The sequence below is a fragment of the Aphelocoma coerulescens genome, chromosome 1A, assembly GCF_041296385.1.
Source record: "Aphelocoma coerulescens isolate FSJ_1873_10779 chromosome 1A, UR_Acoe_1.0, whole genome shotgun sequence".
Taxonomy (NCBI): domain Eukaryota; kingdom Metazoa; phylum Chordata; class Aves; order Passeriformes; family Corvidae; genus Aphelocoma; species Aphelocoma coerulescens.
Genome location: NC_091014.1, coordinates 49,461,209 through 49,489,106, shown reverse-complemented (window position 1 = coordinate 49,489,106; position 27,898 = coordinate 49,461,209). Strand labels below are relative to the sequence as shown.

The 27,898-nt window shown below is 40.1% G+C and overlaps 3 protein-coding genes and 1 non-coding gene across 6 annotated transcripts in view; 1 reads left to right on the top strand and 3 right to left on the bottom strand.

Moving 5' to 3' along the window:
• Positions 1-2,560, bottom strand: part of APAF1 (apoptotic peptidase activating factor 1) — a 33,418-nt gene extending 30,858 nt beyond the window's left edge. The window contains exon 1 of the mRNA XM_069000588.1: positions 2,543-2,560. The gene's annotated coding sequence lies outside the window, so the exon portion shown is untranslated. The remainder of the gene's footprint in view (positions 1-2,542) is intronic.
• Positions 66-7,842, top strand: IKBIP (IKBKB interacting protein). 2 transcript variants are annotated; one of them, XM_069000596.1, is made up of 4 exons: positions 66-347; positions 1,658-1,877; positions 2,573-2,690; positions 3,582-6,812. In XM_069000596.1, the coding sequence occupies exons 2-4, from the start codon at positions 1,684-1,686 to the stop codon at positions 4,407-4,409; spliced, it is 1,140 nt and encodes a 379-aa protein (XP_068856697.1). In that variant the 5' UTR covers positions 66-347; positions 1,658-1,683; the 3' UTR covers positions 4,410-6,812. The 2 variants fall into 2 exon arrangements, with proteins under 2 accessions (XP_068856697.1, XP_068856705.1); XM_069000604.1 differs by lacking the exon at positions 3,582-6,812 and adding an exon at positions 6,815-7,842 and having other exon boundaries at positions 245-347.
• Positions 7,843-13,265: 5,423 nt separating this feature from the next.
• SLC25A3 (solute carrier family 25 member 3) lies at positions 13,266-23,000 on the bottom strand. 2 transcript variants are annotated; one of them, XM_069000616.1, is made up of 8 exons: positions 22,898-23,000; positions 22,590-22,746; positions 18,062-18,183; positions 15,414-15,593; positions 15,117-15,298; positions 14,245-14,417; positions 13,710-13,820; positions 13,266-13,598 (listed from the first exon to the last, which is right to left on the bottom strand). In XM_069000616.1, the coding sequence occupies exons 2-8, from the start codon at positions 22,738-22,740 to the stop codon at positions 13,438-13,440; spliced, it is 1,080 nt and encodes a 359-aa protein (XP_068856717.1). In that variant the 5' UTR covers positions 22,741-22,746; positions 22,898-23,000; the 3' UTR covers positions 13,266-13,437. The 2 variants fall into 2 exon arrangements, with proteins under 2 accessions (XP_068856717.1, XP_068856711.1); XM_069000610.1 differs by lacking the exon at positions 18,062-18,183 and adding an exon at positions 17,784-17,905 and having other exon boundaries at positions 22,898-22,999.
• Positions 14,715-14,954, bottom strand: LOC138104818 (small nucleolar RNA SNORA53). Its single transcript, XR_011148303.1, has one exon. It is a non-coding gene; the product is annotated as a small nucleolar RNA SNORA53 (small nucleolar RNA).
• Positions 23,001-27,898: the final 4,898 nt, after the last annotated feature.

The window sequence follows — 27,898 nt, the reverse complement described above, 5'->3', positions numbered from 1 at the left end:
CCTTCCGGGCGTGGGGGGGAAGGGAAGGGAAGGGCCGGGCCAGGCCAGGCCGGGCCGGCCCGCTCGCTGCCCGCCCGCCCGCTGCCGAACAAAGCCCCGCGCTCCCTCCCGCGCCGGCGCGGAGCCGCCGAGCCCCGGCTGTGCGTGCCGGGATCGCTCGCTCGCTCGCTCGCTCGCTCGCCTGGCTGCCCGCGGCGGCGGGCGGGCCCCGGACGTGGCGCACCGGGCGGCGATGCGCCAGCCGCAGCCAGGGGAGGGGCCCCGGGGCCTGTAAACGTGGAGCCTGCGGGGCAGGGCGGCCCGGCCCGCCTCCGCCCGCCGCAGCTGAGGCCGGAGGAGCGCGGCGGGTACGGGCAGCGGCGGCGGGGGAGAGGGGCCGTCAGGGCTGCTCTGGGTGGTCGGGCTTGCCGGGAGCCTCGGGGACGGAGGGGGCAGTGGGTCACTTTGGGTGCCGCGGATCCAGCGCGGCCGGGGTCCGGGAGGGTCTCTGGGGAGCTGCGGCTCATCCCTCTGTATCGCACCGGGCTGCGCGCTGAAGCCGTCCTTTTAAAGCAGAGCTTTGCTTTTCTCTGTTAAACTCTTTTCCTAACAACTACTCAGATCTCTATTTTTTTGCCTCATTTTTAACTTTGGTTGATTGTTTTGGGGTTTTTTTTGGGAAATTAAAAACTTGTTTTTCTCCATATTTCAAGCTCAGAGCATGTTTCCTAGTACTGTGACTCAAACAGTTCTAAGGTACCTGCATGACAGATTAGATTTTAAACAATGCCTTTTACCCCTGTAAGTGACTTTGTAAGAATCTCCAAATACTTATATTTTGATATGTGACTAAGCGGCAATGCTGCAAAGCGATCTAACAAAACAGCACAACAGTTTGGTCTCAAATTATGCTAAAGCAACTTTGCCAAGGATCAAATCTATTTTGAGCTGTATGGTGGAAGCTTTTAGGCTTAAAACCTACATCTGTACTTCACTTGGTTGGTTAAAATATGAGCTGGAGATTCATATTGCCTCAATCGATTCTGACCTTAATTTTATCACAAAGAAGTTATAGTTTTTCTTTTTTCTAGAGGCATGATTTCATGAATCTTCTGACTTTTTCTATCATGACTTCTTATTAACTGATGTTTGTGTTTTACAGATGACATGAAATCATTACAACAGAACTATTTCTAAATTAAAGCTTGATTTGCTATTTTATTTTTAAAATTGAAAAATTAACTTTCCCCTTTTAGTGTGGTGTAGGTAATATTTTTTAAATCTACAGGTAAAACACAAGTTCGTCAGTGACATTGCTGATGAACTTGTGACAGTCATCAGCTACAAACAGAAATATGCTTTTAGTCCTTGTGATTTTAAATACATATTTAAAATAGCTTATGCCACAGCAGACAAAATATTTCTGGAAAGGTGAAATTAGCTTAAGCTTGAAAAGCCAGTTCAGTTGGAGAAAACACAAAAGCAGTGATCTGTAATATAGAAAGCTAGTGAAAGTATTATGATACTTTACATAAAGTTCACATAACTAGGAAGCATAGTAAACACCATAAGAAACATTTCTGGGGATGTATTTGTGTACTTAAAGAGCAAATGTTTGTGTTTGAGGATGTTTAAAAGTAAGAAGTAAAAACTAGTCCTTTCTGGTTTTTTTTTCTAGCTCTCTCGTTTGCTTCAGGCCACAATATGTCTGAAGTCAAGCCAAGGAAAAAAGGTATTTCTTCATCCAAGACCAATGAAGGTTCACAAAAGGCCGAGAAGCACAGTAATTATGGGAAGCTGGCAAGTCCCAGGACCAATAATAATCGGAATTCTTTTTGGATGGACTCAAGAACAAGTTTGAGTATCATTTCTCTTGCTGTTTGCCTGGTGGTAACCTGGTAGGTAACTCTCTAAAGAGGGTTTTAGTATTTTCTTTTGTATTCTGTGGTTTGATTTACATGTCACCAGAGTGCTTGGGCTAAATGTCTATAAACTTGTTAAAGCCAGAAGGATCAAGGAAAGAGTAGCAGTATTCACAAGCATGGAAACATTGGTGTGCAGTTACTATTACATTACTATAGAAGCTCCATCTGTTACATCGTGTTGAAGGTGCCTTGCTCATGAATTCTAAATAACTCCTTTGGAGACTACATCTACCTGAAGAGCAGCTTATCTGACTGTAAGTGCTCATTTGGCAGGCAGTAAATAATTGGACAGAAGAAGTGGAGTTCTCTGTAAATAATTTGCTCAGCAGTGTGATAAACTGTTCATCAGGTGGAGTCTTTAAGTAAAGGTCAAATATCTTTGTTAAAGATGTTTTAAAATATCTTAGCAGTATCAGTGCCTTAGTTACCTTAGCATGCAGTCTAACAGCAAAGACATCTATGGATGCTTCCTTGTTCTACCTCTTTTGGAACATAACTCCAGTATCAAGACAGATCAGCTTCATTAATATTTTTGTCATGTATTGATCTAGCAAATTTTGTGAACACAAATTCCACCAGTAACTATTTGCTGTGAATCAGGTCCTGGAATACTTAATATATGCTAATTAAGTACTTACGTTTTCTGTTTATTTACTTGAAATTTGCAGGTTTCTATTTCAGCAGTCAGGTCAATTTGCTGATCTGGAAAGAAAGTACAATTTCTTAAAGCAAGAAGCTGGAAAAATCCTGGATGTGGGAAATAAAGTAAACCTAATTTCTGAAAAGGTAATCATTAACATCTTAATTGGAAAATCTTTGGTGGACATTTGTCATTGTTTTACTTCATTGTTATTTTGTTAATTTAACTGACTGATTTAAAATAAGTTTTCATAATGTGTTTTACTTGCCTGTGAATAGGCCTTTAGAGACTATTTCATGTGACAAAGCATGTCACTCCATGCCATTGTTCCAGTATGTGAATATAGTGGTTGTATATCAGTATTATTTTTCAGGAACAAAACTATTTTTAAGAACTTACATATATGCACGTTTCATTCTACCAGTCCTCTTTTGTGTGTGATTCTAACATACATTGATTTGAAGAAAATTTACAGGCATTTTGATGTAGCAGATCTGTTCTGATAATATGAAGACATAATGAAGTGATAGATTAAGAAAATACCGTAGTAGTGAAACATGTATTACCATGTGTGACACTATCAAGTAGAAAAGCTGTGCTGGCTGCCGAATTGTCCCCGATACCTCACAGATAATGATGGTAGCACAACATGGCTCATGCCAGTGATTCTGTTTCAGCACTGATCTCAGAATAATGTCATTTACACATGATGTAATTTGGATATTTATATACTACACTTCAGATTGCAAAATGTTGCATGGGATTTGCTATATTTTGGACACCAAAAAAACCAAACATGGAAAATTGTATATATTCTATAGAAATTCAACAACAGACATACCTTTTTTCCATGACTTTTTCATGCTAGGTTAACCAACAATATTTTAAAGATGAAATATGGAAATGCATCATGGAGGAGCTTTGTAACAAGTACAGTGGCTTTTAAGGGACTTTATTACCTCTTAATAAATGGAAATGGTTTTCTGTTCTTACTTTTGTTAAGTAGACACAGACATTGTTTTGTGTTGTAAATGCAGCTTGAGCCTTCTGAAAGTATCCTGCAGGAAGCTGCCTCATCCGTCTCTGTGATGACTGAGTTTGGGCAGGAAATATCTTCTCTTCATAACATCATAACTGTTATTCAGAACAATGAACAGACTCTCTCTCTAAAGATGCAGAGCATTAATGACAAGTTCCAAAATGTTACAAATTTCTGGAGAAGAAGCCTGGATGAAATGAACACAAATGCTACTGGTTTAAAATCCGAAGCAAAGTTCATACACACAGAAGTTACTTCTAAAATTAATGAAGTTGACCAAAGAATTAAATCCCTTTCAGAAAGAGTAAGAGATTTGGAAGACAGTACAGCCAGAAATATCAGAACACTAAAACTACAAGAAGATGATGAATTCTCTAGAGTTGAACAAAAGTTGAACTTGGATGCAAAGTCAGTTGAAAAGCTAGAAGAAGAACAGAATAGTCTGGTAGCCAAGGACACAGACCTGAATCAGAAACTTGCAAACTATGAACCTAAAATTGAGGAGTGCAAGACCCATTTGCCAACAATTGAAAACACTATTCACTCTATTCTTAGATTGTCAAGTGAATTGCTTGGTATGGAGAAAAAGATACAGGAGTTGAAGACACAGCTGTACGCTGTGGAAAATGACATGCTGAAAACTGTTTCTGATACAGTGGCGATGCAGAAGGTTCTTGAAGGCCTACAGTCCAATGGCAGCTCGTTCAAAGTGCAGCATCAAATAGCTGTTCTAGAAGCAGTGCCTGACATAACAGTATCTTCAGAAGCAGAAGAAGGAACTTTAGAAAGCTTTAACTTAGAAAATGACCACAATGGGGATCAGTGAATTTGGACTTAGGTTTTTCATTGATGAAAAAGCACTTTTTTATAAATAATGTGATTTCAATGTATGTCAAGGATAGCTGAGGTATTGTCATTGATCTGAAGAGACATTGGAACAGCCTAAAAGGCTGAGAAAGAGGCTGGAGAGCAAGACAGTAATACTTTGTTAAAGGAAAGGAATATTTTCTTAAATTAAGGATTATTTTCAGCTTATTTATTAAAATATCTTTTTTATTAAAAATTAATTTGAAGCAAAGAATTTAGATTTAAGGGGAGAAAAGGTCATATTTTTAGTTTATATTTAGTTTTCACTACTTAGTTTCTTTTGTTGTTACTTTTTGTATTATGTTCCATGGACTTGTAACAGTGAACAATTAATCACGTATTTCTCAGTAGAGATAGCTGTACCTTGCTTTTAATGTATTGTACACCATATTGGTTTTGTGCTGCAGGAAAGCACTGAACACATTTTTAACACCCTTACAGAAAACACTAGTGAAGTACCCCCTAATGAGAACCTTGTCTTCTTCTGGCATGTACAAGCAGCTGGTATTTACATAGCAGCTGTGTTACCATTTATTTGTTTGACTCCAAGGACCTGGCCTCCTTAGACCTCATTTCCAGCCTTTTCCAAAATCACTGGCATTGGTTTGTTCTGCCATTGAAGTCATTGAACTACATGTAGACCGAAGTTCTTATTAACAGATACTCCTGTTAGATTCTTCTTCCATCATTTAATTTACATGTTTGTCTTGGTCTGTCACTGTATTAGTGCAAGGGCTGTTTTGTTGGTTTTTTTGGGGGGGGGCTTGTTTTGGTGCTTTAGAAACAAAGTTTAACCTTTTCTTCTGTTGGATGTTCTTTGTTAGGCATTACTTGATATGTCTGGTATTGCTCTGCATTTCAAAGGAAAAAAAAATTAAGTGTTGCTGACATTGTTTCCCAAAGTTTGCTGAACCAAGAGCTGCAAAAGTAATTAATGAAATCAGTGGAGTTACATGCTTGGGGCCAGGGAATATCCAGTTTATCCACAGACCTACTTACACATGATGTAGTACTACCTAATAGGCCTGATAATTGTTTATTGAAATTTGGACCTCAGGGACAACATAAATCATCTGCAGACTTACTGCCTTGATAATTTTGTATTTCTCAGGAAAGGAGATTGCTTAGTAGAAACAGTATGAACCCACAACATTTATGACTTAATCCGACCTAACTTGAATTATTCTGGGTTTGTACATTCATTTCTCTAGAACTCCACTGCAATCTTCACTAAACAGGCCCATTCAAGAGACTATGAAACCAGTGTTTCTCAGTGTTATAAAGCTGTGTTGGTTTCATATAATTATTGCTTATGTATAAATTTCTGTTTACAGTCATATTCAAAATAAAAATACATTGCAGTGAACTTCCCTATCTTGGTACATAATCTAATTCAAAATAAACTGCTCCTTCAGAAAGGGTACAGAGTAAATACTTTAATATTCCATGTCCTATTAGGGAAAAACTATTATATAAAGCAGTGGTTTTTAAATACTTTTCACAAGTGTGTTCCAAGTCTAGTGTTTCTACTTCGTATCTTTTTGGGGCAGGGTGGCTACACTGCCAGTGGTATGACCCCTAGTCTAATGTCTTTCATCAACTTCAACTCTACTGAAAGCTGAATATACAGGAGATTCAACATGAAATCCTCATCCTTAGAGGACATTAAGTAGGATACAAGACAACTTTCCACAACCTAAATTTTGGTCTTTTACTTTTGAGCAAACAGTTCTGAGCTATTGAGGAACGACAAGCACTACTGAAGAATTAAAAATATTTGTTTCTGTGATGATATTTTTACTATTAGTGTCCAGAAAAGGATTAGTATGAAACTAATTCTAGCCTCTTAGAATGTGTTTCAGTTTGCCTGTTCAGTGGTTTTTTTTCTCTCCAAGTTCTACCCTGACTTACTGGGGATTGAACAGGATTGTATCACTCAGGTAATTTCCTTTTTTCCTCTCAAATTTGAAAACCAAGAACCAATTACAAGAAAATAAAAGAGTGAACTAGGAAATCAAGACAAAAATCCAGCAGTAGCATGAGTTTTCCTTCACTAAAATAGCTTCTATGGACACTTAAAAATTCCTATATACGGAAGAAGATTCCATTTGATGACTTGTGTTTCCAGAGGTCACCTTGGAAAGTCATATAGCACCTTCTTGTAATTTTTTGTTGTAAGAGAAGAAGCACTAACATTTGTTATGTATACTGACAAGAAAAAAAAAATTAGTTGTGTTGTAACAGAAGTTTAGAGACAGGGTTTGCACTCAAATTGAACATCAGAATAGTAAGATATTTCATTAAAGTATAGCTTGAATTTTGACATTGAGTTGTTAAGCTAGAAATATTTTTGTATCCCTCTAGTGTGAAAAGACTTGGAACTTAATGAAACAGCTGGAAGATCTTCACATAATTTCTCACATTAAATATCTCCAGGAAGATATTTATACAATGAAAACATGGTCTAGCAGCATAATTAAAAAACAAGAAGAACTGGAGAAGAATTTAACCAGCCTTTTTCATGCAGTTTCAAGCGCTGAACAGAATGCAGCTTCTGTAGCAAAAAACGTAACATTGACAATTGTGACAGTAAAAACTGACGTAAGGCGCATTTCAGGCCTGGTCTCCGAAATGACTGCACTGACAGATTCTTTGCAAACACTAGAAGATAAAGTAGAAAAAGGTGAAAAGGCAACAGTAAAAAATATAGGCGACCTCCTTACCAGTAGCATCGACCGAAGTACAAAAATACAAAGCCTGGCATCCAGTAATGCAAGAAAAATCGAACAAATTATGACAGCACTGTCTGAGCTAAGGAGTGATTTTAACAAGCATTCCGATAGACTTTTGAATCTTGAAGGTGACAGAGCAAAAGTTCTGAAGACAGTTACATTTGCAAATGATTTAAAACCTAAGATGTACAAAGTTAAAAAGGAGTTTGCCATCTTGGAGCCCTTAATAAATGACCTAACACTGAGAATAGGAAGATTAGTGGAGGAAGTGTTACGACGGGAGAAGGAAATTGCTTTACTGAATGAGAAATTGGCCAATCTAACAAGAGTTCAAACTGAGATCAAGGATGCAAAGGATGAAATAACCAAGATTTCAGACATGAACTGATCACTGAAAGGCCGCTGCTTAAAGAACAGTGTTTGAGGACTGTTAACTCCATCATGTGTAGTACTGAGAAGACAGACAATATTTAAAGGCTTCCTTTAGAAGCACACCTGAACCTGAAATTTTTCCTATTCCTTTCAGCAGGACAGGAAAGTCATACTTATTTCAAGGGAGAAATAATAATATGAACAAAAAACATATCTCTCTGCATGTATTTGTCTTTCTAAAGAATGACAGATGCTATATTTAATAAATTGCTTGTTTTGTACAATAAAGCAGTGTTAAAGCATAAAATTATGTTCTAAGCTTTAGAGTTTGCTTTCATGAAGAAAGCAGGACCCAAGAATGATAGCTCTCCAGTTTTGCTTTCCTGCTCCAAAAGAAGGAATAGAATTGTGGCTTTCAGCTAAACAAGAGGTAGTCAAACAGCAGTAGGTAGCACTTTGTCTCAATATATTCACTCTATGATTTTTGTAAACTGGGTTATTTTTTTAATATTTAACAAGGTAAATGCAGTGAAGCAAGAAATGTTCAGAACTATTGCTGATGCCTTGCAAAAGTTTGTCACATTTAGATGGAATAATTTGTGTAAGGCTTTGTGTGAGGCTTTGTAATTGTAAATCAAAATTACTGTGCAGCACTGTTCTGTCTTTAAAACACAGAACTCTCTATAGGGACAATGCTCTGAAAGACCAATTGATGCTGCTGATGGGTTTATCCCAGTGTCACGGTGTCTGCTCAAGAATCCTAAGTTTTATTCATTCATTATTTCTTAGTCTGTAAAATACTATAGTGAGCAGCAGAATTAGCAAAGAGAAGCTACTTACGTCCCAAAAGGCTACTGCTCTGAATTACTGGGACTGTTTTGGTGCTGAAGAACAACAGAGCTGAGACATTTGAAAATGCAGTTGGCAATAACAAGATAGTGGGAATGGTTTTAGCAGAGAGGAAGGTGGGGGAGGGAAGTGCCTTAAACAGGAATAAAAATTACTATAAAGATCAATTAGAAGCGATACAGCAACTCAGAAAATGCCTGTAAATGAAATTATATCAAGAAGTGTAAGTATATAGTAAGGCCTATATAAGTTCTCAGTTGACCATACCTGAACATCTTGAAACTACTAGACTCTTGATTGTATGGAAGATACAAGCATTCCTCTCCCTCGCTATTCTCATCCTCATAAACATTCCATATCTTTTTGGGCTGCTTCATGTTGCTGCTCTTCTTTGCTTCTTTGCCCACAGTCAACCTCAAATACTTTGTTTATAGCTTTTCTCTTTTTGGTATAGGTCCATTCCTACCTCCCCCCTTCTTGTACCTCTTTCCAGTCCACCTGGCAGATGGCAAGAATAAACCTGTCAAAAGACAAGTTTTCCTAGAAAACATCCGCAGATACTCTACCAACCCCTGTCCCTTTGTTCTTCCACACAGTTCTTAAGTGAGCCCCTGAAAATAACCAAATGGCATTTGAAGGAGGCAGCAGAATTAAAGAACAGCCATGCTAAAGCATGCATTGCATATCATATCTGAAACAATGTATGTACACATGCACATACACCTTAGGAGTTGGAGGGTTATAGAATAAATATTTTGTGGATTAAAGGCATCCCAGGCTACAGTAATTTTAGTTACTTTGCTTTCAATTTTATGAATGCATCATTTGTGGTCAGTAGCCAGTAAGAATCTGCAGAGGCAGAACTGGAGAGCTGGTAGAGCAACATCTACACAAGTGATGTGGAAAATACATTCCAGGTGCACAGTTAATCTGAGCAGCCTTGACACAGCAGAGAGGTCTGTCTGCATGAAAAGAGTGCATTCACTCCTTGGAACAGTAACCAGAAAACAAGCCAGGATAAACAACTGTGGATTTCACTTTCAACCTCCAAATTCTAGAACACATCTCCCAGTGAAAAGCTGAGTGTACAGTCTTGTGCATGGTCTCCAAGGTAAGTTAAGCATGCAAAAAGTGTTCCCAGGACCATTCATTTCCCTTTGCCTTTAGAGGTATGCAGACCTCCCAACCTTCCTTCCCAGGAAGTACAAGTCTAAAGCATTATAATCCTTTCAGAAATTTTTCTTGCTGCAAGCAAGACAAAAAAATTAAGTCAAAAAGGTAAAGTTTACTTGGAAAGAATATTTTTGAATAATCTGTATCTATAAAGTTGTCACACCACCGTACTGACCTCAGCAGTACGGCGAGCCATCAGAAACTCCCATAATCACCACAGGTATTGCAAATCTCTGTTTGCCCTTCAAACACACATCTCCACTGTTCTAAAAAAATGGAAGTTTTATAGTAGCTTAGTAATTACACTGCTCTAAGGAGAGAAGCAGAGAGCTCTTTTTGCAGTGGAAAAGGTGAGCAGAGAGTGAGGTATTTTTCAAAAATTTAAAGCAGATTGGTAACCTTGCCTCCTTGTTTTAGTACTGTTAGTGCTGGGGAGAGTATCAGTTCAGAAAAACTGCAACCCCTTAGTTCATTTCTAGGGTCATGCAGTGATACTCTGCAATTTTATTAAATAATGGTGAGATTCAGGTAATAATGAAAATTACAGCTATGCTACTTAAAACAGATCATCCTACTGAGCCCAGCCTGTAGTGATATTCAGGCCATCTTTGCTTTTAGTTTAGTTTTCAGGTACAAAACTGGCCAATTAAATGTTCTTGTCAGCAACTTGAAAAAAACAACCCAAAAGCCAGCAACAGCATTAAGTGATCAATGATGAAAAATTACATGACCAAAGTAATCCCAAAACATTAAAATCTACTTTTACACACCAGAACATCTGCTCAGCCAAGAATTTCGTGCTAGCAGTCTTTTTCTCCCCAGTACTGAGTTACAAAAATTGTATTCTGTAACAAGGCCATGCAGCTATTAAGCTCATCTACCCAAAGTACTCATATTTGCTATAAAAAAGCGGGATGTTTATTGTTTTCACTGTGAACTACATCATTTCTATGTAGAAATGTAAATGAGTTACAACTATTTGTATTATTACAGCCCATTTTAAAATGATATGCAACAGATTTCCGCAAGTATCAGCAAGTGTCAGCACATTTCATCTGTAGTACAACCTGATACAAACACCATGTGCAAATGCACTTGTTATTCCAAATTTATGTATATGGTATGCTTTAAACAAGAAAGCTCAGCTCCAAAACCAGCAAGAAAGGATGTTTCCTCCTTCATAAAATATACACAAGCAGCATGTACATAATCCATGTTTTACAGAGCACTTTGGGGTTTAGTGATGGGTCTGGAGTTATCCAAGTTCAAAATGGGTTACCCCTTTTTGATACAGGACTTTCCTTGCAATGGAAGTGCAAATCCATCAAAAGCACCACTGCTCCATCTGAACCTTCGGAAAATGTACCAGGCATTATGCACAAAACAGTTATCAATGACAAAGTTGACCTTTTAAATGCATCTTAATACTACATTTTTCCCACTGAAGCTTATTTAAAACACCAGCAGGTAACCCTTTAAGCAACCCCCTTTCCTAACAAGCATCTGAACAATCCTATGGCTGAATGTCAATGAAGCCGGCAGCTGCAAGGCAATTCTCTCCCCGTCTTGGGTTTTCCCCTGAAACACAACACTGCAAGGAGCACTAAGTGTATTTTCCCTTTCTCAGTTACAGAAGAACTGCTGGCTGCTCCTTGTAGTCTTATCCCAGATCTACCTAGATAAAATTATCTGAGCATCTTTAAAAAGATAATTTTAGGTCTACCCTTAAGTGATGAGAAAAGAGACTTAAGATTCTCTTATTACTGTACATATTTGTAACAACTGTGCAACACTGACTCAATCCTAGAGAAAAATTGTGCGATGTGCTCCACATATAGAATGAGAGTCTTGAGAAATTTAGCTCAGCACTAGCTTGCTTGACAGACCACCTCACTGCATGAGCCAAGCTTGTTTCACTCTTCTGCCAGGCTTAAAATTTGACAGAAGTGCTTCACTTTCCCCAGGATTAGAAGGAACTTTCAGCAAACAAAGAAAAATCTACTGAATTGAAACATGCCTCTAGAGAAACTGATATCCAGTACACAAGTGACAGTTCTGCCTAGCAAGTTGCACCATACACATAACTTCAGTCTTGATACAAGATCAAGTCATAGTAAAGGCTCTTCTCCAAGCAAGCTCTTACAAGCATTTAATAACTCATTAAATAATTCCAAAGCTTCCCATTCACAATGGGGAAACAAGGTTTGCATACTTTTAGCATTAAATAATTTTAATTCAACTACAAAGTACTTGTACAAATACTTTATTTAGACTTTGGGTATTGGACTTTGCTGTGTAATGCAAGCAGATACCAGCTGCTCTAAGAGTGCCTTTATTACTGTCATGGTTACAGGAAAATGGTGTAGTTTTAGCTTTTACTCTGCATTCTGAAAGGCAACAATTCAAAATAAGGCCCAGCTTTCTTATTTAGCATAATTATTCTTAATCTTGGAAGCTGGAGAGTTTTCCCAGGGGGTGAGATGCTCAATGCTACAATAACAGGCACATCCAACTCCAGCAAGATGCAGCAGTCAATACATTTATGCCATTTCAATGGCACCTGCCAGATTTGTCCTTTTGGCTCTGAAGGAGCCAAGTAAAGAGGAAGAAGCAATATAACATACGTGAGTGCCAAGCTAAGTTCAGTATCAACAGCTCACATGCTGTAAGGCAGCATATCCACGGTTTTGCACAAAAACCACGTCAGCTCCAGCTCTTTGTCAGCAAAGCAGAACTGGACAGGGTGTAGTGATTACCAGCTGTGGGCTATCGAACAGGTGAAATGCAGAAGGCAGCATGATCACCCTTCACTAAAAGACTCGAGAAAAAATTCAAGAGCAAATACCTTAACATTGCCTTAATTGTCTCCTCTTGTGTGCCAAGGAGCATGTATTTCTTCACATCAAGGTCCAAAAAACCTGGTATGGCTCCTTGTGCTGCAGAAATACATGGTTCAACCATAATTCAGTATTAATTTAATTCAGAAAAAAAATAATTGAAATAAAAAACTACAGCTGTAGCAAATGTAGGGAAAAGTTTTTCAAACTCTAGAATAAAACACAAACCCTTTTTATTTTACTGTAAAGCTGAAGTACACCATTAGTAGTCAAATATATTTAAAAATCTTTATTAACATCAGCTTTTTCCTAGTTAAGAGGTAGCAACTACTGTTTAAGTCCACAGGACAATCAGAAGGGCCAAGTTCTTTGGTGTGGTTCAAAGCCAGCAGAAGCAGAAATTAGTCAAGTAAGTCTAAGTTAAATTGGGATGACCATCCCAAGGCAGAAACAGCTCCAGTATGCATAAGGTTCCTTTTATCTCTGTGGGGAACACTGATATCATGACAACGATGCCCAATCAGACTCCAGTCTCATCTCAGCCATTCAGGAGTTCAGCTGTTCTACAGTAACAGCTTACTACAGGCAAATGATCAGTGGGCTCAAAGTGCACACGACTGCAGTTGATTTTCTGCAGTTCTGCAAGGACAGGTTCTTGGCACTTCTCTGGAAACAGTGAAAGCCTAATTTTAAGTGGAAGAGTAACATTTCTCTAGAGTTTCTAAACTGTGGAACAGGGTATTTTTTTTCTTTTTTTTTTAGGGGGAGAGAGAGGGAAGCCAGGAGAGTATTTGAAATATTTGCTACTATGAAATGAAGCTTACATATGCAGTAGTAAACAGACACTAAGCACTCTGTTTCTCATTTATTTCAGGCAATGACAGTGGTAGAATTTAAACCCTCATGTGAGATGAGGGTACAGCCAATAATGACATTGTATAGAGTTTGTTTTCTACACAGTCAAATATATAAAAGTTTCATGAAACTCATCACTGGGGCAGCCAGCAGTCAGTCCATGAGTTGTCTATTCAGTTAGACCAAGCTTCTTCTTCAGAGATTCTGGCATTTCAGGTGGAGGTGGGCGAGGAAGTCTGAAATAAACCTTGACAGAATCATAGATGAACCACTGTAGTGCAGTCAGGGTACCAATCATGATGATACGAGCAAACAGACCCTTCCATACACCTGGAGAGCAAACCATAAAGCATGAGCAGCATAAAATGGCATGAAAAAAACTAAATCCTCCCCAAAACACCAAAAACATTTGATCCAAAATACATGAAAGTAAAAATGTACCTTTGAATCCAAGCCTCATAAGAACCTGTGAAGCTGAGCTGCCCTTTTCTTTGTTCAATACAGACACCACAGAGTCAGCAGGATGGGAAACAATTGCACAGAACACACCAGCTGAAAGAATAATTTGACATTAGTTCTGTGGTGTTTTAGCTGTACCATTACTGGGTACACTAAGTACAACCAGCTGAAACTTCTGAGCAGAAGAAAACAACCACAAGAAAACTTCTGTATCTTTGGATACTGAAAATCCCCCTTCCATTCAAATTTTTCTTACCTTCCCAAGACTGAAAAAGATGCAAGTTTTCACTTAAATCAGCTGCAGTTTCTAAATCTGGCCATCAACATTGGTTAAGAGTAGTGTCCTATTACAGACCCATTCTCCCCTAACAGACTGATTATAGTTATTTCTCCTGCACATTTTGAAGTTGCAAGTAAGTTCTCCCATGTTAGTGACATCTGCTTAATATTGTGAAAAGCAACAGGTCCCTAGAGTTGCAGTAATCCATTGATGAAGTAGGACTTAAAGATTCCTTACCAATATAGCCTGCAACAAATGTGACTACCAGCTGTTCTCCTTTTGTACATTCACTTCGTGGCTTGGGAACAACGTACTTGTAGAGAGCTTCAACAGTACGTTCAAAGCAGGCAAATTTCATCATTGTGTATGGAATCTGTCTCATCCACAGCGGAGCAACACCTTTATAGAAACTTAATCAGAGAAGAGACAAACTCAGTTTCATTTTCTTCAGTATTTAAGGTATATTTCTAACCTGAAATAAATTATTTATTGCTGCTATCAAGAATACAATTTCTACGTACCAACCCTGTAATGCAGTCAATACCTACAGAAAATTGAGTTGTACTCATTCCTGAGTACTACCTTAAAACAGCAACATAAATTGAAATTTTCCCAATCCCCAGGCTGCACAGCAGTTTCTATAGTCACTTTTCAGATCACAGTGCACTGCAGCAATGTAGTACTGATACTACCACAGCAGTAAGGCTAATGTCTGCATACCAGCCAAGTCCTGATAGTGAGACATGACCTGTACATCTACAGCCACTTCTATCAGAACAGAAAGCTAACATGCAGTTATATTACTCTCACATGCCAATGACTCAAGCATCTTTGACTGTACAACCAGAAAGTTGCTGAATATCTCTGAGTGGAACTGCTAGAAACTGAAGTTGTCCAGCAGAACTCAGCACAAAGATACTCACAAAGATGGATCTAAGGAGCATGTGGATTTAACAGTCAGTTCAGCACAGACTGCCTGAAGTATGTTATCTTGAAATACAAAGACCAAAGTTTTACAAACTAAGGCCAGAATTAGTTATAGCACCAGTTCTTCATTAACAAAACATACTGAACATCAAGAACTTCTATTAAAATGAAGAGATGCTTACGCCCAGATGCCTTCTTCTGCGAACATTTTGGGTAAAGCCTGCCGTAGAGTGTTGGCATATCCAGGCTGTGTCTGAATACGAACTTTAGCAGCTTCCATTGGAGCCAGAGCAATGTCAGCAAAAAACTCCGCACTGGCAGATGCAGCTAAGTATAGCGAAGTACGCCACAAATAGGCATTTTCCTGAAATTCATTTAAACATATTTTTATTAATAAATCATGCCTTTGTGATTACTCCTTATCACTAATACTATTATGCTGCAGACATATAGCTTTACATAAAGCATTTAAGGCTTACCTCTCCCAGCATGTTGCCATACAGGATTTTGAAAACTTCATAGAAACCAAATTTACAAAGCCCTTGCATGGAATAGCCAATAAAGGTTGGAGCCCATCCCTTAGCCAAGCCACGAACGCCATCTTCCTTGATTGTCACTGAAAATCCATTGAAGATGCTCTTGTATTTTTGTGGATCAACCTAAAGAGAACAGGCAGTTAGATGTTTGAGAAAGCTTACTGTTTTCCTTCTCACACCCCCATCCAAAATTTTTAGTTTTTAAATTCCTCAGACATCCGGCTTCCTATAATTCCCTGCACAGATTATGTACTCACCACAAAGTTACACTAATGTAACCATAATGGTTACTTGCTAATCTCAAACCCCGGCTTATTTTAACAGCCAGTATGTTCCCCAATACTCAGAAACCACCAAACTGAATTTTGTTTTACTTTAGTTCTTCAAATTAACAGCGTGACTGTAATGAAAATATTTACTGAAATCACTGTTTTAACACTGTAAATGGTGCACTGGTACAACTATGGATAGGTCAGATTTTTAAAAAATTTAATGGGTCCTGTCAGCAATCTCATCTACTTTACACACTGAACCTATGTAACACCCAAGCACTGCCAGAAACATAATGATTCACCTGTTTACTAATCAGAGGTGGTTGTTTTTCCTGTGTGATCTCTCCACATAGTCAGACTAAGACAGTGGAGCAAAGCAGATCAAAGAGTATTCAAAAACTTCTACATTTGTACTTTGACTTGGCAATAAAGGCTACACACAAATTGTTTTCTGCCCACAAAATTTTAAAAAGACTGACTTGAATAATTTTGTTTCAGGTGAAAGGAAGTAATTTAGCAGAAACTTTTTAAACAGGTAATTAAGTCACATCCCACTGTTACTTTTCATATTTGACATCATCCCACGTTTCCTCAGAGGATAAGAAGATATCAAACTGGATGCCAATCAAAGCTTTCAGAAAGAGCTATGGGACGTGCATGCCAACCTGCACTGACCAGTATTTTTGTCTTGCAGTCTAGGAATATACTTGAGATCTAGTTCACCTAAATATGTCAATTTTAAAAAGACATAATTTTAGAAAATTGGATATTTAATCGGGCACTGTAAAATGAGACTATGTTCAAGTCAGAACCATGCTTAGTTATTAGGTGTGTAACAGGTGTCCTGTTTTCAGTTAAACCATGGCAAAGGTGACCTCTTCTTAAAAAGACATGAGAGGGCAAGCAACAGGTTTCTTCTGGAGAACTTAGGAAGGATTAGTAATATGCTCTGTACTGGATCTGTAAAGAGATAAACGCTGACAGGTTTTACAAGATCACACCTGGAATCCACATGGAACCCTCCTCCCTCTAAGTGCTGGAGAGTGAAGGGGCAGTATCACCACCCTTACAATGTAATAAACTGAAATTGGTAGCCCACACCGAGCATGTCTGATTTGTTACAGATTTCCTAGTCTGAGACCAGAATTTCAGGTGCTCTCAAGAATGTGAAAAAGCCTCTCTGGTAAACATTGTTAAATGAAGGCCATTCAGAATAACACAGTTTTGAAGAATAGCACATGCATACTCCTAGTGTGACGAGGAGGTTTGACTAGTTCATAGTTCTCTCCTCATTTCAGAAGTTCTATAATTACAAAATGGCCATTCTTATAATCAGTGTCAGCCTATGCAACAGCCTATGAAATACTATATTTCCAGAAATTTACAAGTGTGCTTTAATTTGCTTCATTCTTGCAGAGTTGCCTGAATAAATCCATTAGTATGTTTTCATTCATGGCTGTTCACAAGATGATTTTAATGTGTCATAAATGCAATGCAATGATGTTCCTTTCAGTTTAATCAAAAACCACTTCAAGGAAAGCAGTCGCAAGCACTGAGGGCATTCCTGATACCAAATCAAGTTTTAGCCACGCTACTCAAAGTGGCATCATTAGAAAATATCCAATCCATAAGCCATGCATTGATATCCACAGTGTTAATGGATCAAATTACACATGCATGTCACTCCAGGCTAAAAAACATAGATCCAAAAGATACTATTTCGTTACTCCAAAAGCACTGTAATAGTGCTGGACAGCCAACCAGCCAGCAGAGTAACATTGGGGTGGGTGCCTTTTAGCAAATATAGTCAGTTAAACATACCTTAAATGCTGTCAAAAACAATTCATCCAGATTATCCTTAATACCTTTACTTCTCTTGAAAGTGGTATTTTGCTAGTCTTACAGCAGTAGATTTGATAAAGCAGTGTTCAAGTTTACTTGCTTCTTGTCATCCACAAAATACTGCATCCCTACTGCAAACTCTTAATATGCTGGCTAGATAGAAAACAGGAGTTCAAGAAATGTTTAAGTTTATACAAACCTGCATACGACATTTCACTAAATCCAGAGGTACGACACCAGTGTGTGTCAGGCCACAACTTAGGACCCCACCAACGCCACAGAGAGCATAAAACTTGAGTGAGCCATATTCACAACTGTATTCTGCAGCAAAAAAAAAAAAGACACACCATGCTTTTATATAAACTCCATGCACTGCTGGACAGTGATGTCCCAGGCATATTTTATGCTTCCAATTAATTAGTAATTAAATATACCACACTAAACATGCTCTGTCATCACATAACATGCAGAACAAACCTGCATTCTGCATTTAACCAGGTCTAGAGGAACCAGTGCTGTATGTGTTGTTCCACAGCTAATAATCCCACCAAGACCACAAAGCAGAAAGAATCTGTTTGAGCCATATGCACAGCTGTATTCTAGTTAATTGGAAAAAAATAAATATATATGGTCAATCATAAATGGTAACAATGATCAGAAAAGAAACAAAACTAAGGGCTACTTTCCCAAAAGTCTTAAACTGAAATAATCTCCCATGCTGTATTATTTGACTATATAGTGTTATAATGAAAAATAATTCTTTTGCTTCAAATTAAAGCAGTTTGGACTGACAAGATTTGATTCTAAGTCTTCCAAATTGAATTTGTCCCTTTAAATAAGCAAAGGAAGCAACAGTAAAGTTTTAGCTCACAGCACACTTAAGCCATGTAACATCCCAGAAGTTACTAGCAGAAATTATGACTCAAAATTGCAAAGACCAATAATTTCTTATATCCAGGAATTAAGGAAGAATAGTATTCCTCTAGTACTCAAAAGACAAAGCTTCTTTTGTTAAATATTCTGACAGTTTAACTTCTGTATTTAAGTAGCGACTATAAAAATCTACAATATCAGTGTTGGAGATATGCAGATATATTTTCTGATGGTTTTCAGATTATTTATACAGATTTTTTAAAAAAAATTTCTTTCAAATACAGAATCTCAAATGTAAACAGCTTGTTTGATGAAATTGCAGATTGCTGTTTATCGTCCCACTGAATGCTTGTACACGAGGTTCATTAAAGAATCTTTCAGGTCACAAGTGATCAAGGGATACTTCACATGCACTGTTCCATACAGTGTATATACTGTGGAAAAAACCATCCAATCTTAAAACAACAAGTTATTACTTTTCACATATTCCTATACAGCAAAGTTACTGGAGCTGGAAAAAAAAAATCCCTTTTCTTCTTTCATTTCTGAAGAAGCTACAGCGGGATCAGTGAGTGCAAATAGAAAACACTCAAATTTACAATAAACAGTACAAAATAAGCATACAGTAGCAGCACAGGTCTACTACTTAACATTTTAAATGCATAAGTAAAAGTCAAACTAATAACACTGAATAAACATACAGAAAATAATATACTATGTAAAAATATTCCCAAAAGTAGAAAGGCTTAATCTTTTGCTATTAAATCTACTGGTGTCACTTCAATATAATGAAATAGACATTAAAGTGTTACAACTTAGTAAGAACTATCTCCAAGAAACACTAATGAAAACTAGAAGCCAGCAAAAGCCTATCTTATGCAGAGCTTCTTTGCCCAATCTTTCTGGTTATGAATTCAAGAGAAATAGACAATGATGTTCAACAGCATCAACAAAGCAGCAGGTAACACCAGCACGCTTATCCAGCTCATAACTTTGCTATTTTAAAGGAACTCCTTCCCACAAGTGTTCCAGATTCTACATTACATTTTATAGTTACATTTTTCACCTTACTCTTAAAAACTACCAAAACAATAAAAAGTTTTTCTTTATTCTAAAATAATAAATATCAAATCACAGATGACATAGTGAACCTAAGGTTAAATCTGAAAGTCAGTTATCAGAATAACTTTTTTTTAACTGAGACACTGCTAAAGACTGGAAATATGCTGATCTGGGACTTACACATAGCTCCGAGATAGCTTAGCTATGCTAGCAGATTTGCAGACAGCAGAAACAGTCTGTTTATGACTTTCCAGAATGGCTGGTTAAATACATACAGACCAGGCTTTCTATGCAGGTGTAATCAGAGAACACACTCTAGGTCTGTTCAGGGCAGCTCTGTCTAGCTGTGTCTTTGGCCAACAGCACAACAGCGCTGCACCTGCTACTGTGCTGCCCAGATTCCAGAACTGTTTGTTCACACCACCTTCTTTAAGTAGTTTACTGTTAGAAGTCATACTCCTCAACTGAGAGGGACAGACCTAAACAGTAGCCACAGAAAAGTAGTTTGATGTATGTGCTGTATTACGATGCTATTCAGACTGACCTGACAGCCTAGTGTTCAAATACAGTAATTTAGAAAGCCAGTATCAATTAGGCTTGAGCTCTTTAGAGGTGCCTAGGTTTGTAGTGGTACAGTAGTATTAGGAAAATAAAGCTACAGATGATCTTGGACTTTCTATTTCAGAAGTAGAGTCAAATTTCTTAAAAACCATAACCTGAGAAGAGAACCAGCTGACCACGTAGTACAGAGAAAGTCATTCTCACATACCCAGGCACTGATTTAAGACAAACACCCTTAACCTACTCAAGTATAAATATACAGCATAAAAATATGCCTACTCTGTTGAGACAGCTACATCATAACTACTTCATATCTCTGCTTTCCATTTGACACATTAACAAGGACAAATTCCATGAGCTGGTCATAAAATACTTCATCTCTGAGCTGTGTTGTGGCTGATGCCCTGAGCTGATCTCAGAAGGTCGTGTAGTTTGTACTGACTTTGTGCGACCTTGTGCAAGTTCAGATATCTTCTGCACTGTGTTAGGTTCTCAATACAAAAGCCAGAGAACCAACTGGTACATGAAATAATGAACTCAGCAGAAAAGATTACAAAGACTGAAAAACTGGCCACCTTTGACCACAACTGCCCACAAACAGGATGAAGATTAAGCATAATGCTTTAAAGAAGTAAGTGCACCTACTGAATATATTTAGCATACCAAAGAACGATTTAGGGCTTTAGTTAGCTGGCAGCAGGATTACTACACTGAAAGCTGCAAATAATTTGTTGAAAACTTTATAAAACCTAACCTGTCCCTCTTTCATGCATTATATGAATGCTCAGGTAAGTGCACTAAAATACTTCAATAATCATGTTACTTCAGAAGAGATAGCCTGCTAAAAGCAATTCTTTTTTTTTTTTAGAAGTAAAACCAGAGAGATGCTTTTAAGTTATCGACAGCCTAAAAGAATTAAAATTTTAATATCCACCTCTACTACTGTGCATTCCTTCAGATGGACCTCAACAGGTTGGAGAGGCGTGCAGAGAGGAACTGTGTTAAAAGTTTGACAAAGGCAAATGCAGGGTTCTGTACCTGGGGAGGAACAGCCCCATGAACCAGCACAGGCTGGGGGCTGAACTGCTGGAAAGCGGCTCTGCAGAGAAGGACCTGGGGTCCTGCTGGACAGCAAGCTGTCCATGAGCCAGCAGCGTGCCCGTGTGGCCAAGAATGCCACTCCAATGGTATCCTGTAATGCATTAGGAAGAGCACTGCCAGCAGGTTGAGGGAGGTGATCCTGCCCCTCTGCTCAGCCCTAGTGAGGCTACATTTGGAGTGCTGTGCCCAGTTCTGGGCTCCACAGTACAAGAGAGACATGGAGCTCCTGGAGTGGGCCCAGCAAAGGGCAACAAAGATGATGAGGGGACTGCAACACCTCACTTATGAGGAAGGGCTGAGGGAGCTGGGTCTGTTCAGCCTCAAGAAAAGACGACTGAAAGGGGACCTCATCATTGCCTGTAAGTACTGATGGGAGGGTGTCAAGAGGATGGAGCCAGGCTCTTCTCAGTGATGCCAAGCAGGACAAGAGGCAATGGGCAGAAACTGATGCACAGGAAGTTCTATCAAAATATAAGGAAGAACTTCTTTACTGTGGTGACCATGCACTGGAACAGGCTGCCCAAAGAGGCTGTGGAGCCTCCCTCCCTGGAGATACTCAAGAACCATCTGGACACAATCCCATGCAATCTGCTCTAGGACAAGCCTGCTTCAGCAGGGAAGTTGGACCTGTGAGGATGACGATGACTCACTGTAGTTCTTTCCAATCTTACCCATTCTATGATACTGCAAGTACCATCAAGGTCTGACCTTCAGAAGTCCAAAAAGTGACTTGGAAGCATATGGGAAGTACTCGCACTTAACTCTAAAGTGCATCCCTATATCGTAAATAGCAAGTTATCTGGTGTATGCCCCACAACTAGTAAAAAGAAAAAAAGAACTAAAAAAGAAGAGCAGCAAGCATCCCTAATGTATCCAGATGTTCAGATGCCCAGCTATAAATAAACTAGTGAAAAAAAATAAGAGAAAAAGGGAAAAAGGATGGGAGGGATGATCTTTCGAATCCAAAGAGTCACTCACTGCTCTTCTCCACCGATGAAAGAAGTACAGACCTACAACCTCAGTGCCCGAGGCTACAGACCCTGCCTTACCAGAAGTGCTCTTTGCTCTCCGAAACAGAATCTCTGGGGGTCTCTGTGATTACTCTGCACTAGAACCTTCCCGTGTCCTTTCCCGGCAAGCCCGGATCCCTCCTGCTCCTCAGCACAAACCACCGGGAGAGCGGAAGCACTGCCAGCGCCTCCCCCGCCCGTGCCCTTCCTCGTCCTCCAAGCGGGCGCGTAGGCCCAGCGCCGGCCCCTCCCGGCCCGGCCGAGCCCCGCTTGAGCGCTGACCCTCCCTGCGCCGCCCCGGCGGGTACAGGCCTGTGCTGGCAGGGACAGCGCAAGCACCGCCGCCCCGGACGCCCACGGGCCTCGCCTCCGCCGCGGCCCTTCCGTCCCGCTCTCACCTTCGTCGGCGGACGCGGCCGCCAGGCCCCGCCGCGTGGCGGGCGCCTCCGCGGGCTCCGCTGTGCGCTTCCTCACGCCGTCCTGCACCAGCTGGAAGTGCGGCGCGTAGAACGGGTTGTGCCGCGCGAGCGGCGCGATGGACGAGAACATGGCGACCTGAGGCGGGCGAGAAGAGCAGAGCGACGTGGGACCGGGAAGCCCCAACACGGCGCGGCCGCCGGGCCCCGGCCCCCCACCCGCAGGCAGCCCTGCCCCAGGCCTGAGCCTGGTCCCCAGCGGGCGGGCGCCCCGCGCCGCCCCGACTCACCTCGCAAGATGGAGCCGCTGCCGCAGAGGCTGAACGCGGGCCCCGCGCCGTCACCTTGTCCTTCGCCGCGCCGGGGGCGGGGCCGCCGCACAACGACCCGCGCCGCGATTGGCGCAGGCGCCACGCCAACCGCCGCGCACGCGCGGCCACCGCCCTCCCGCCCGCGCCTGCGCCCCGGCGGGGCCGCGCCCCGGAGCCCCGCGGCCGGTGTGGGCCTGGCCCGCCGCGCCCCGGAGCTTCGCGGCACGGACAGCGCTGCCCGGGAGCCCCGCGGCACGGACAGCGCTGCCCGGGACTCGGGGTGTATGAGCGCGCCGTCCAGCGCTAACACCCGCGCCTCAACTCCCGCTCCTTCCTTATCGCCGCCCGGCTCGGGGAGCTTGCCAACTGCGCCACGTGCTCCCGCAGCCTTGCCCCGGGCAATGTCAAACCAGAGACACGCCCGAACGCCAGTTCCCTGTGCTGGCCTTGACCCGTGCTCTATAGCACTTCCACCGAGTCATAGAAGCATCGGGCGTGGAAGGGATGTTTAAGATCCAGTCCAACCCCTAGCATCGCACCCATTCTTTAAGATCAGTTTAGAGAAGTCCACAGTATCACCCCAGGTTCCGAGTCTGGTAATCACATCTAGTAATTCTAATAACTGTCTGGTAAAAATGCAGGATGCAACTCCCTCAGCAGAAAGCTCACCCTCTCACCAGGGTTTGGCTGCAGCACCCTGTAAAGTCAAGCACGGTCAAATCTACCACCAAGCACTGTCTGCAGACTCCCTGGCCAAATTCCACCTTTGGAGGGTAAGGTTGCAGGGCATCGTGATGTGGCCTGTGTTACAACGGCTGCAGCTGCTCACAGAATTGTTTCTTACTGGTTTGTTAAAAGCAGAATGTTACATAACACAGGACCCATGCTTGGCCTAACCTACCTTAAACTATGCCTTTTCCAACACAAGGTGGTTTCACTCATTTTAGTGACTCACATAGTACAGGACTAGTGCAGACAAGTTAGCTCTCCAATAACCGAAGAGGCAAAAACTCTGCTTTTTCATAGTTTTGATCATATTCCTTCCATTATAGTGCTCTGCACCAACACACAGAAGCCAGCAAAGCAAGAGACATGCGCTGAACATCCCAGCTCTTTCTTCTGGGCAAATGACAGTACCCCAGCAGCACCACACTGAAGAAACACACCACTGTTGTCAGCTCAGCAGCTTCTATGGAACTTCCAAGGAAGCCCTTAGGCCTTGGCTCTACTCACTCTATTTCTCCAGGGAGACTGTCCTACAAAGACAAAAGTGCCCAAGAGCACTGTCACAGAAATCAAGGCTGGTTAAGTGCCTCTTGAATAAACTAGACTCCAGCTGCTCAGTAGGAAAAGGTCAAATGAAACTTTCACTCTTCAAATACTTTTGTTTAGCAACCAGCTGAGAACCCAAAGTGCTGTTCAATTCATTGCCACTGACAGCAGTGAAAACCAACCAGAATTGTTTATGTTGTCATTACCAGTTCTGCTCCATTCACTTGCATCTAAACAATTGTTGGTAGCAATGTTTTATTTAAAAGCCAAACACTGATACTTATTTTCAATGAGATAGTAACCTCTAAACATGATTGAGATTTGGGCTCTTATCTTGCAGTTGCATATAAAGGATTACAATTCTTGCAGGCTTTTCCAATTTTTAACATAGAGAAAACCTCTGTTCCTTCCAGTTATAAAGGGTGAACAGATGACTATTTATTGATAGACATCTAATGGCAATTTATGTGCACAACTATACAGATGCTTATGAGTTAGTCTGTGGAACTTTTCTAGAACAAACTGGGTTTTGTTTTAACTGACAATCGACTTCTAAAAGCTGTACTATTAACAAGAACTATTAAACAGCAGTCAAAGATAGCCCCATGAAAATACAGGGATAATATATGTTCCTGTTGAATACATATAATTTTACAAGAAAGTATCTACAACTTTTCCCAGATGCGAGGGAATAAAATAGCAATAGCCTGTACTTCAAACCATCTAGATTAATCTGATTTCTGAGAGACATTGCAGGTAGTAATGGGTGAAGACTTGAAAGATGTTACGTTCTAGTATCAACCTCTGTCCAGTTCACAGTAAAAAGAGCTACTATAAATTAAATCCATCTTTTTAATCTTCAAGTTTTATGAGGTTAGGAAAATTTTGGTTTGGCAATTCCAAAGTGTTCTTAATTTCATCTATCCTTCTGTTCTAACACCCACCACACATCCATTCCATTTCTCATCCCAATTTCACCTCAAGCTGCATACAATCAAGAAAATGCAGGCTAGTTCCTGTCTTACAATAACTTTTCACAGTTCTAACATTTTGGTGAAGCCTGCAAGCAAAACCAAAGCTCTTATGAGCTTGTTTCCCAGGTGACCTTGTTTTCAAAAATATACAATGAGATAGTGAAACAACCATCCACACCTTTGATAACCAGGTTAGCAGAGCAGCATCTGCTTGGGTTGTAAACTTGTATTTTATATACACTTTCCTTGTTTCAACACCAGAACTACTAGACCATGATTCTAGAGTCAGTAATGCATGAGGTTTTACAGCCCAAGTAATGCTGTTTTACAGCCCAAGTACAGCCCAAATGCTGCCTTAACTTGCAGCATTTCCTTCACCAGGATCCAAGCTTCCAAGGTTGAACAGCAGTAGTCACATGTTCTCAACACAAAGCAGTGAAACCTCTATTCTTATTAATTGCTGCCATGGCTGTCCTCATCTACTAATATTTCTTTAACTTTTTCTTCTCCTTGAACATCACATGTTTTATCTCTATCAAACATCACATTTTTTTTTCCTAAAGAACAAATAAATAAGAGTGTAGTTACCATGTCTTAATCGCAGACTACCGTGCTAACAAAGAACTTCAAAGTGAGGCGGAACAGGAAACTTGCGGGATTTTGTTCTGTACCGGTGAATACTTAGTATTAGAGGTGTCTGTGCCACCTCAGGACTGCTTTACACGTTTATCTGAACACATGCAGGTACATATCCATTGTAGTAACTTGCTGTTGCACTGGTGCAAAGCAGCCTGGTATACACCCTCAGGAAAATGAAAAGCAAGTCAAAGGACAGTTTTAGACAAAGATTACTAGACTTACCAAACACACAATAAAAGCCATATTAAGAGACAACAAAGGGTATGATGAAGCACCTACCTTCGCAAATACAAGATTTAAAATTATACATCACAACCTGCCTGTGTCTATTCCACCCAATACGTTACTTAAGCCATATCAAAGCCAGCCAAATATACCCACACACAAGACATACCACACAATTTTACCAGCTTCATTTGCAATTATACAAATTTTACTGCTAAACAGTTTTCTTTTGGAGCTTTATTATTTAAAGGTATTCTTTTTGTACTCAGATTTTCTGCTTAGATTCTCCACAAACTAGTTAACATATTTTTAAAAGGTATCTTGTCCACAAAACTAGCTGAGAAGGTAATTAGCAGGATTTTTTATACCATGAAGAGTTTTGCAAGTTGTGCCACAGGAAACAAAACAAAACACAAAGACCAAGCCTAGAAGGGATCTGAAATCATTCTGTAGGGCAGTGCTAAGCATGCTGTTAGCAAGTAAACTTGGAGAATAAGTTCCTTCACAGTTTCCTATGCAAATATAAATCAAGGTCTTAAAACACACAGAGAATTTAAATTTAAGATCCTTCTTGAAAATTTCTTGGCTTAGATGCTACTGAAGCTCTCACCATGGATCAGATGCTGCAAGATTAATCAAGAACGCAAGTGAAATCTACTAGTGATCCACAGCCTGAGTGATACCAGGCTCCTGAGACTGGATGCATGTTGAAATAGTAGCACAAAATTTAAGGGGAGAAATACAAGCTGTGTGTTGGCTCCAATTCAGACAGGAAATCAAGACCGGCCAGGTTTTCAGCACAGCGTAAGAACAAAACCCACCAAGCCCAAAATAACACTGTCATGCCCATTAACTTTCAAAGGCCTCTCCCAGGCTTGTTGTAGCCATTGCTCTAAAAGGGACTTAAGCAGAACTTACTACATTAGAACTCCAGTCATTTTTGCAGCTGGATTTTGGATACCAGTCCATAAAATTGCTCTATTTTGCCATTAATTCTGAAAGTTTAAGCTGGCTCTGTCACAAAGACAAGATGAGCTAAAGGAACAAAAGTGAAGCTATGTGAAAGGGAGAAAAAAAAGGACTCTCAGCTTCCGTTGCTTCAGCACATTGCTACAAAGACTACAGTATAATTGTATACTTCAGCATCACTTACACAGCAGTATTTAGAAGCCTTTAAGCACATACAACTAGTCAGCTAATAGCACTACTACACGTTACTCTTAGAATACTATAAAAAATTCATCTTTGGGGCCAGGAGAAAGATCCTAATCTCAGGGCTACCTCACACCATTAAACGTCTCAAATATAAAAAAGCCTACTCCCTCTTTGAAGATGCTTTGCCTTCCAACTACAACTGAACTAGATGTGGGTTACTTTGAGGACTTACCTAGAAAACTCTTTACCATCTGTGAAGTAACACTGAAGTTGAGAGCATTCTCCAAAACAGTGCAAAAACGAAAGAGTGATGACATTTAATTGCAACGAAATTCAGTTTGCAGTTTGTTTTGATTGTGGCTTTGATGATGCTAACAGTATCCCTGGAGGAGATCAGTTGAAAAGTAGTTCATGTAACTAGGAAATAAAGATATCTTTTACATTAGAACACACAGCAAATGGGTGTGAGAAATAATTTAAAGTGAAAAGGAAGTTCCTTAAGCATTGAAAAACAAATGAAAACTATCTTCTCCTCCCATCCAAATTAAAGGCCTAAGAGAGGCTAAAGGATTATGGCACAAAACTCTGATACTGCAAACATGATAAATATTCCTCCCACCAAGTGTCAGGGACTGAGTTTATTATCAGATTTTTAATTCTTCTTTTTCAATATGGAAGACTGCAGCAGCACAAAATGAGACCACTGATACATCAC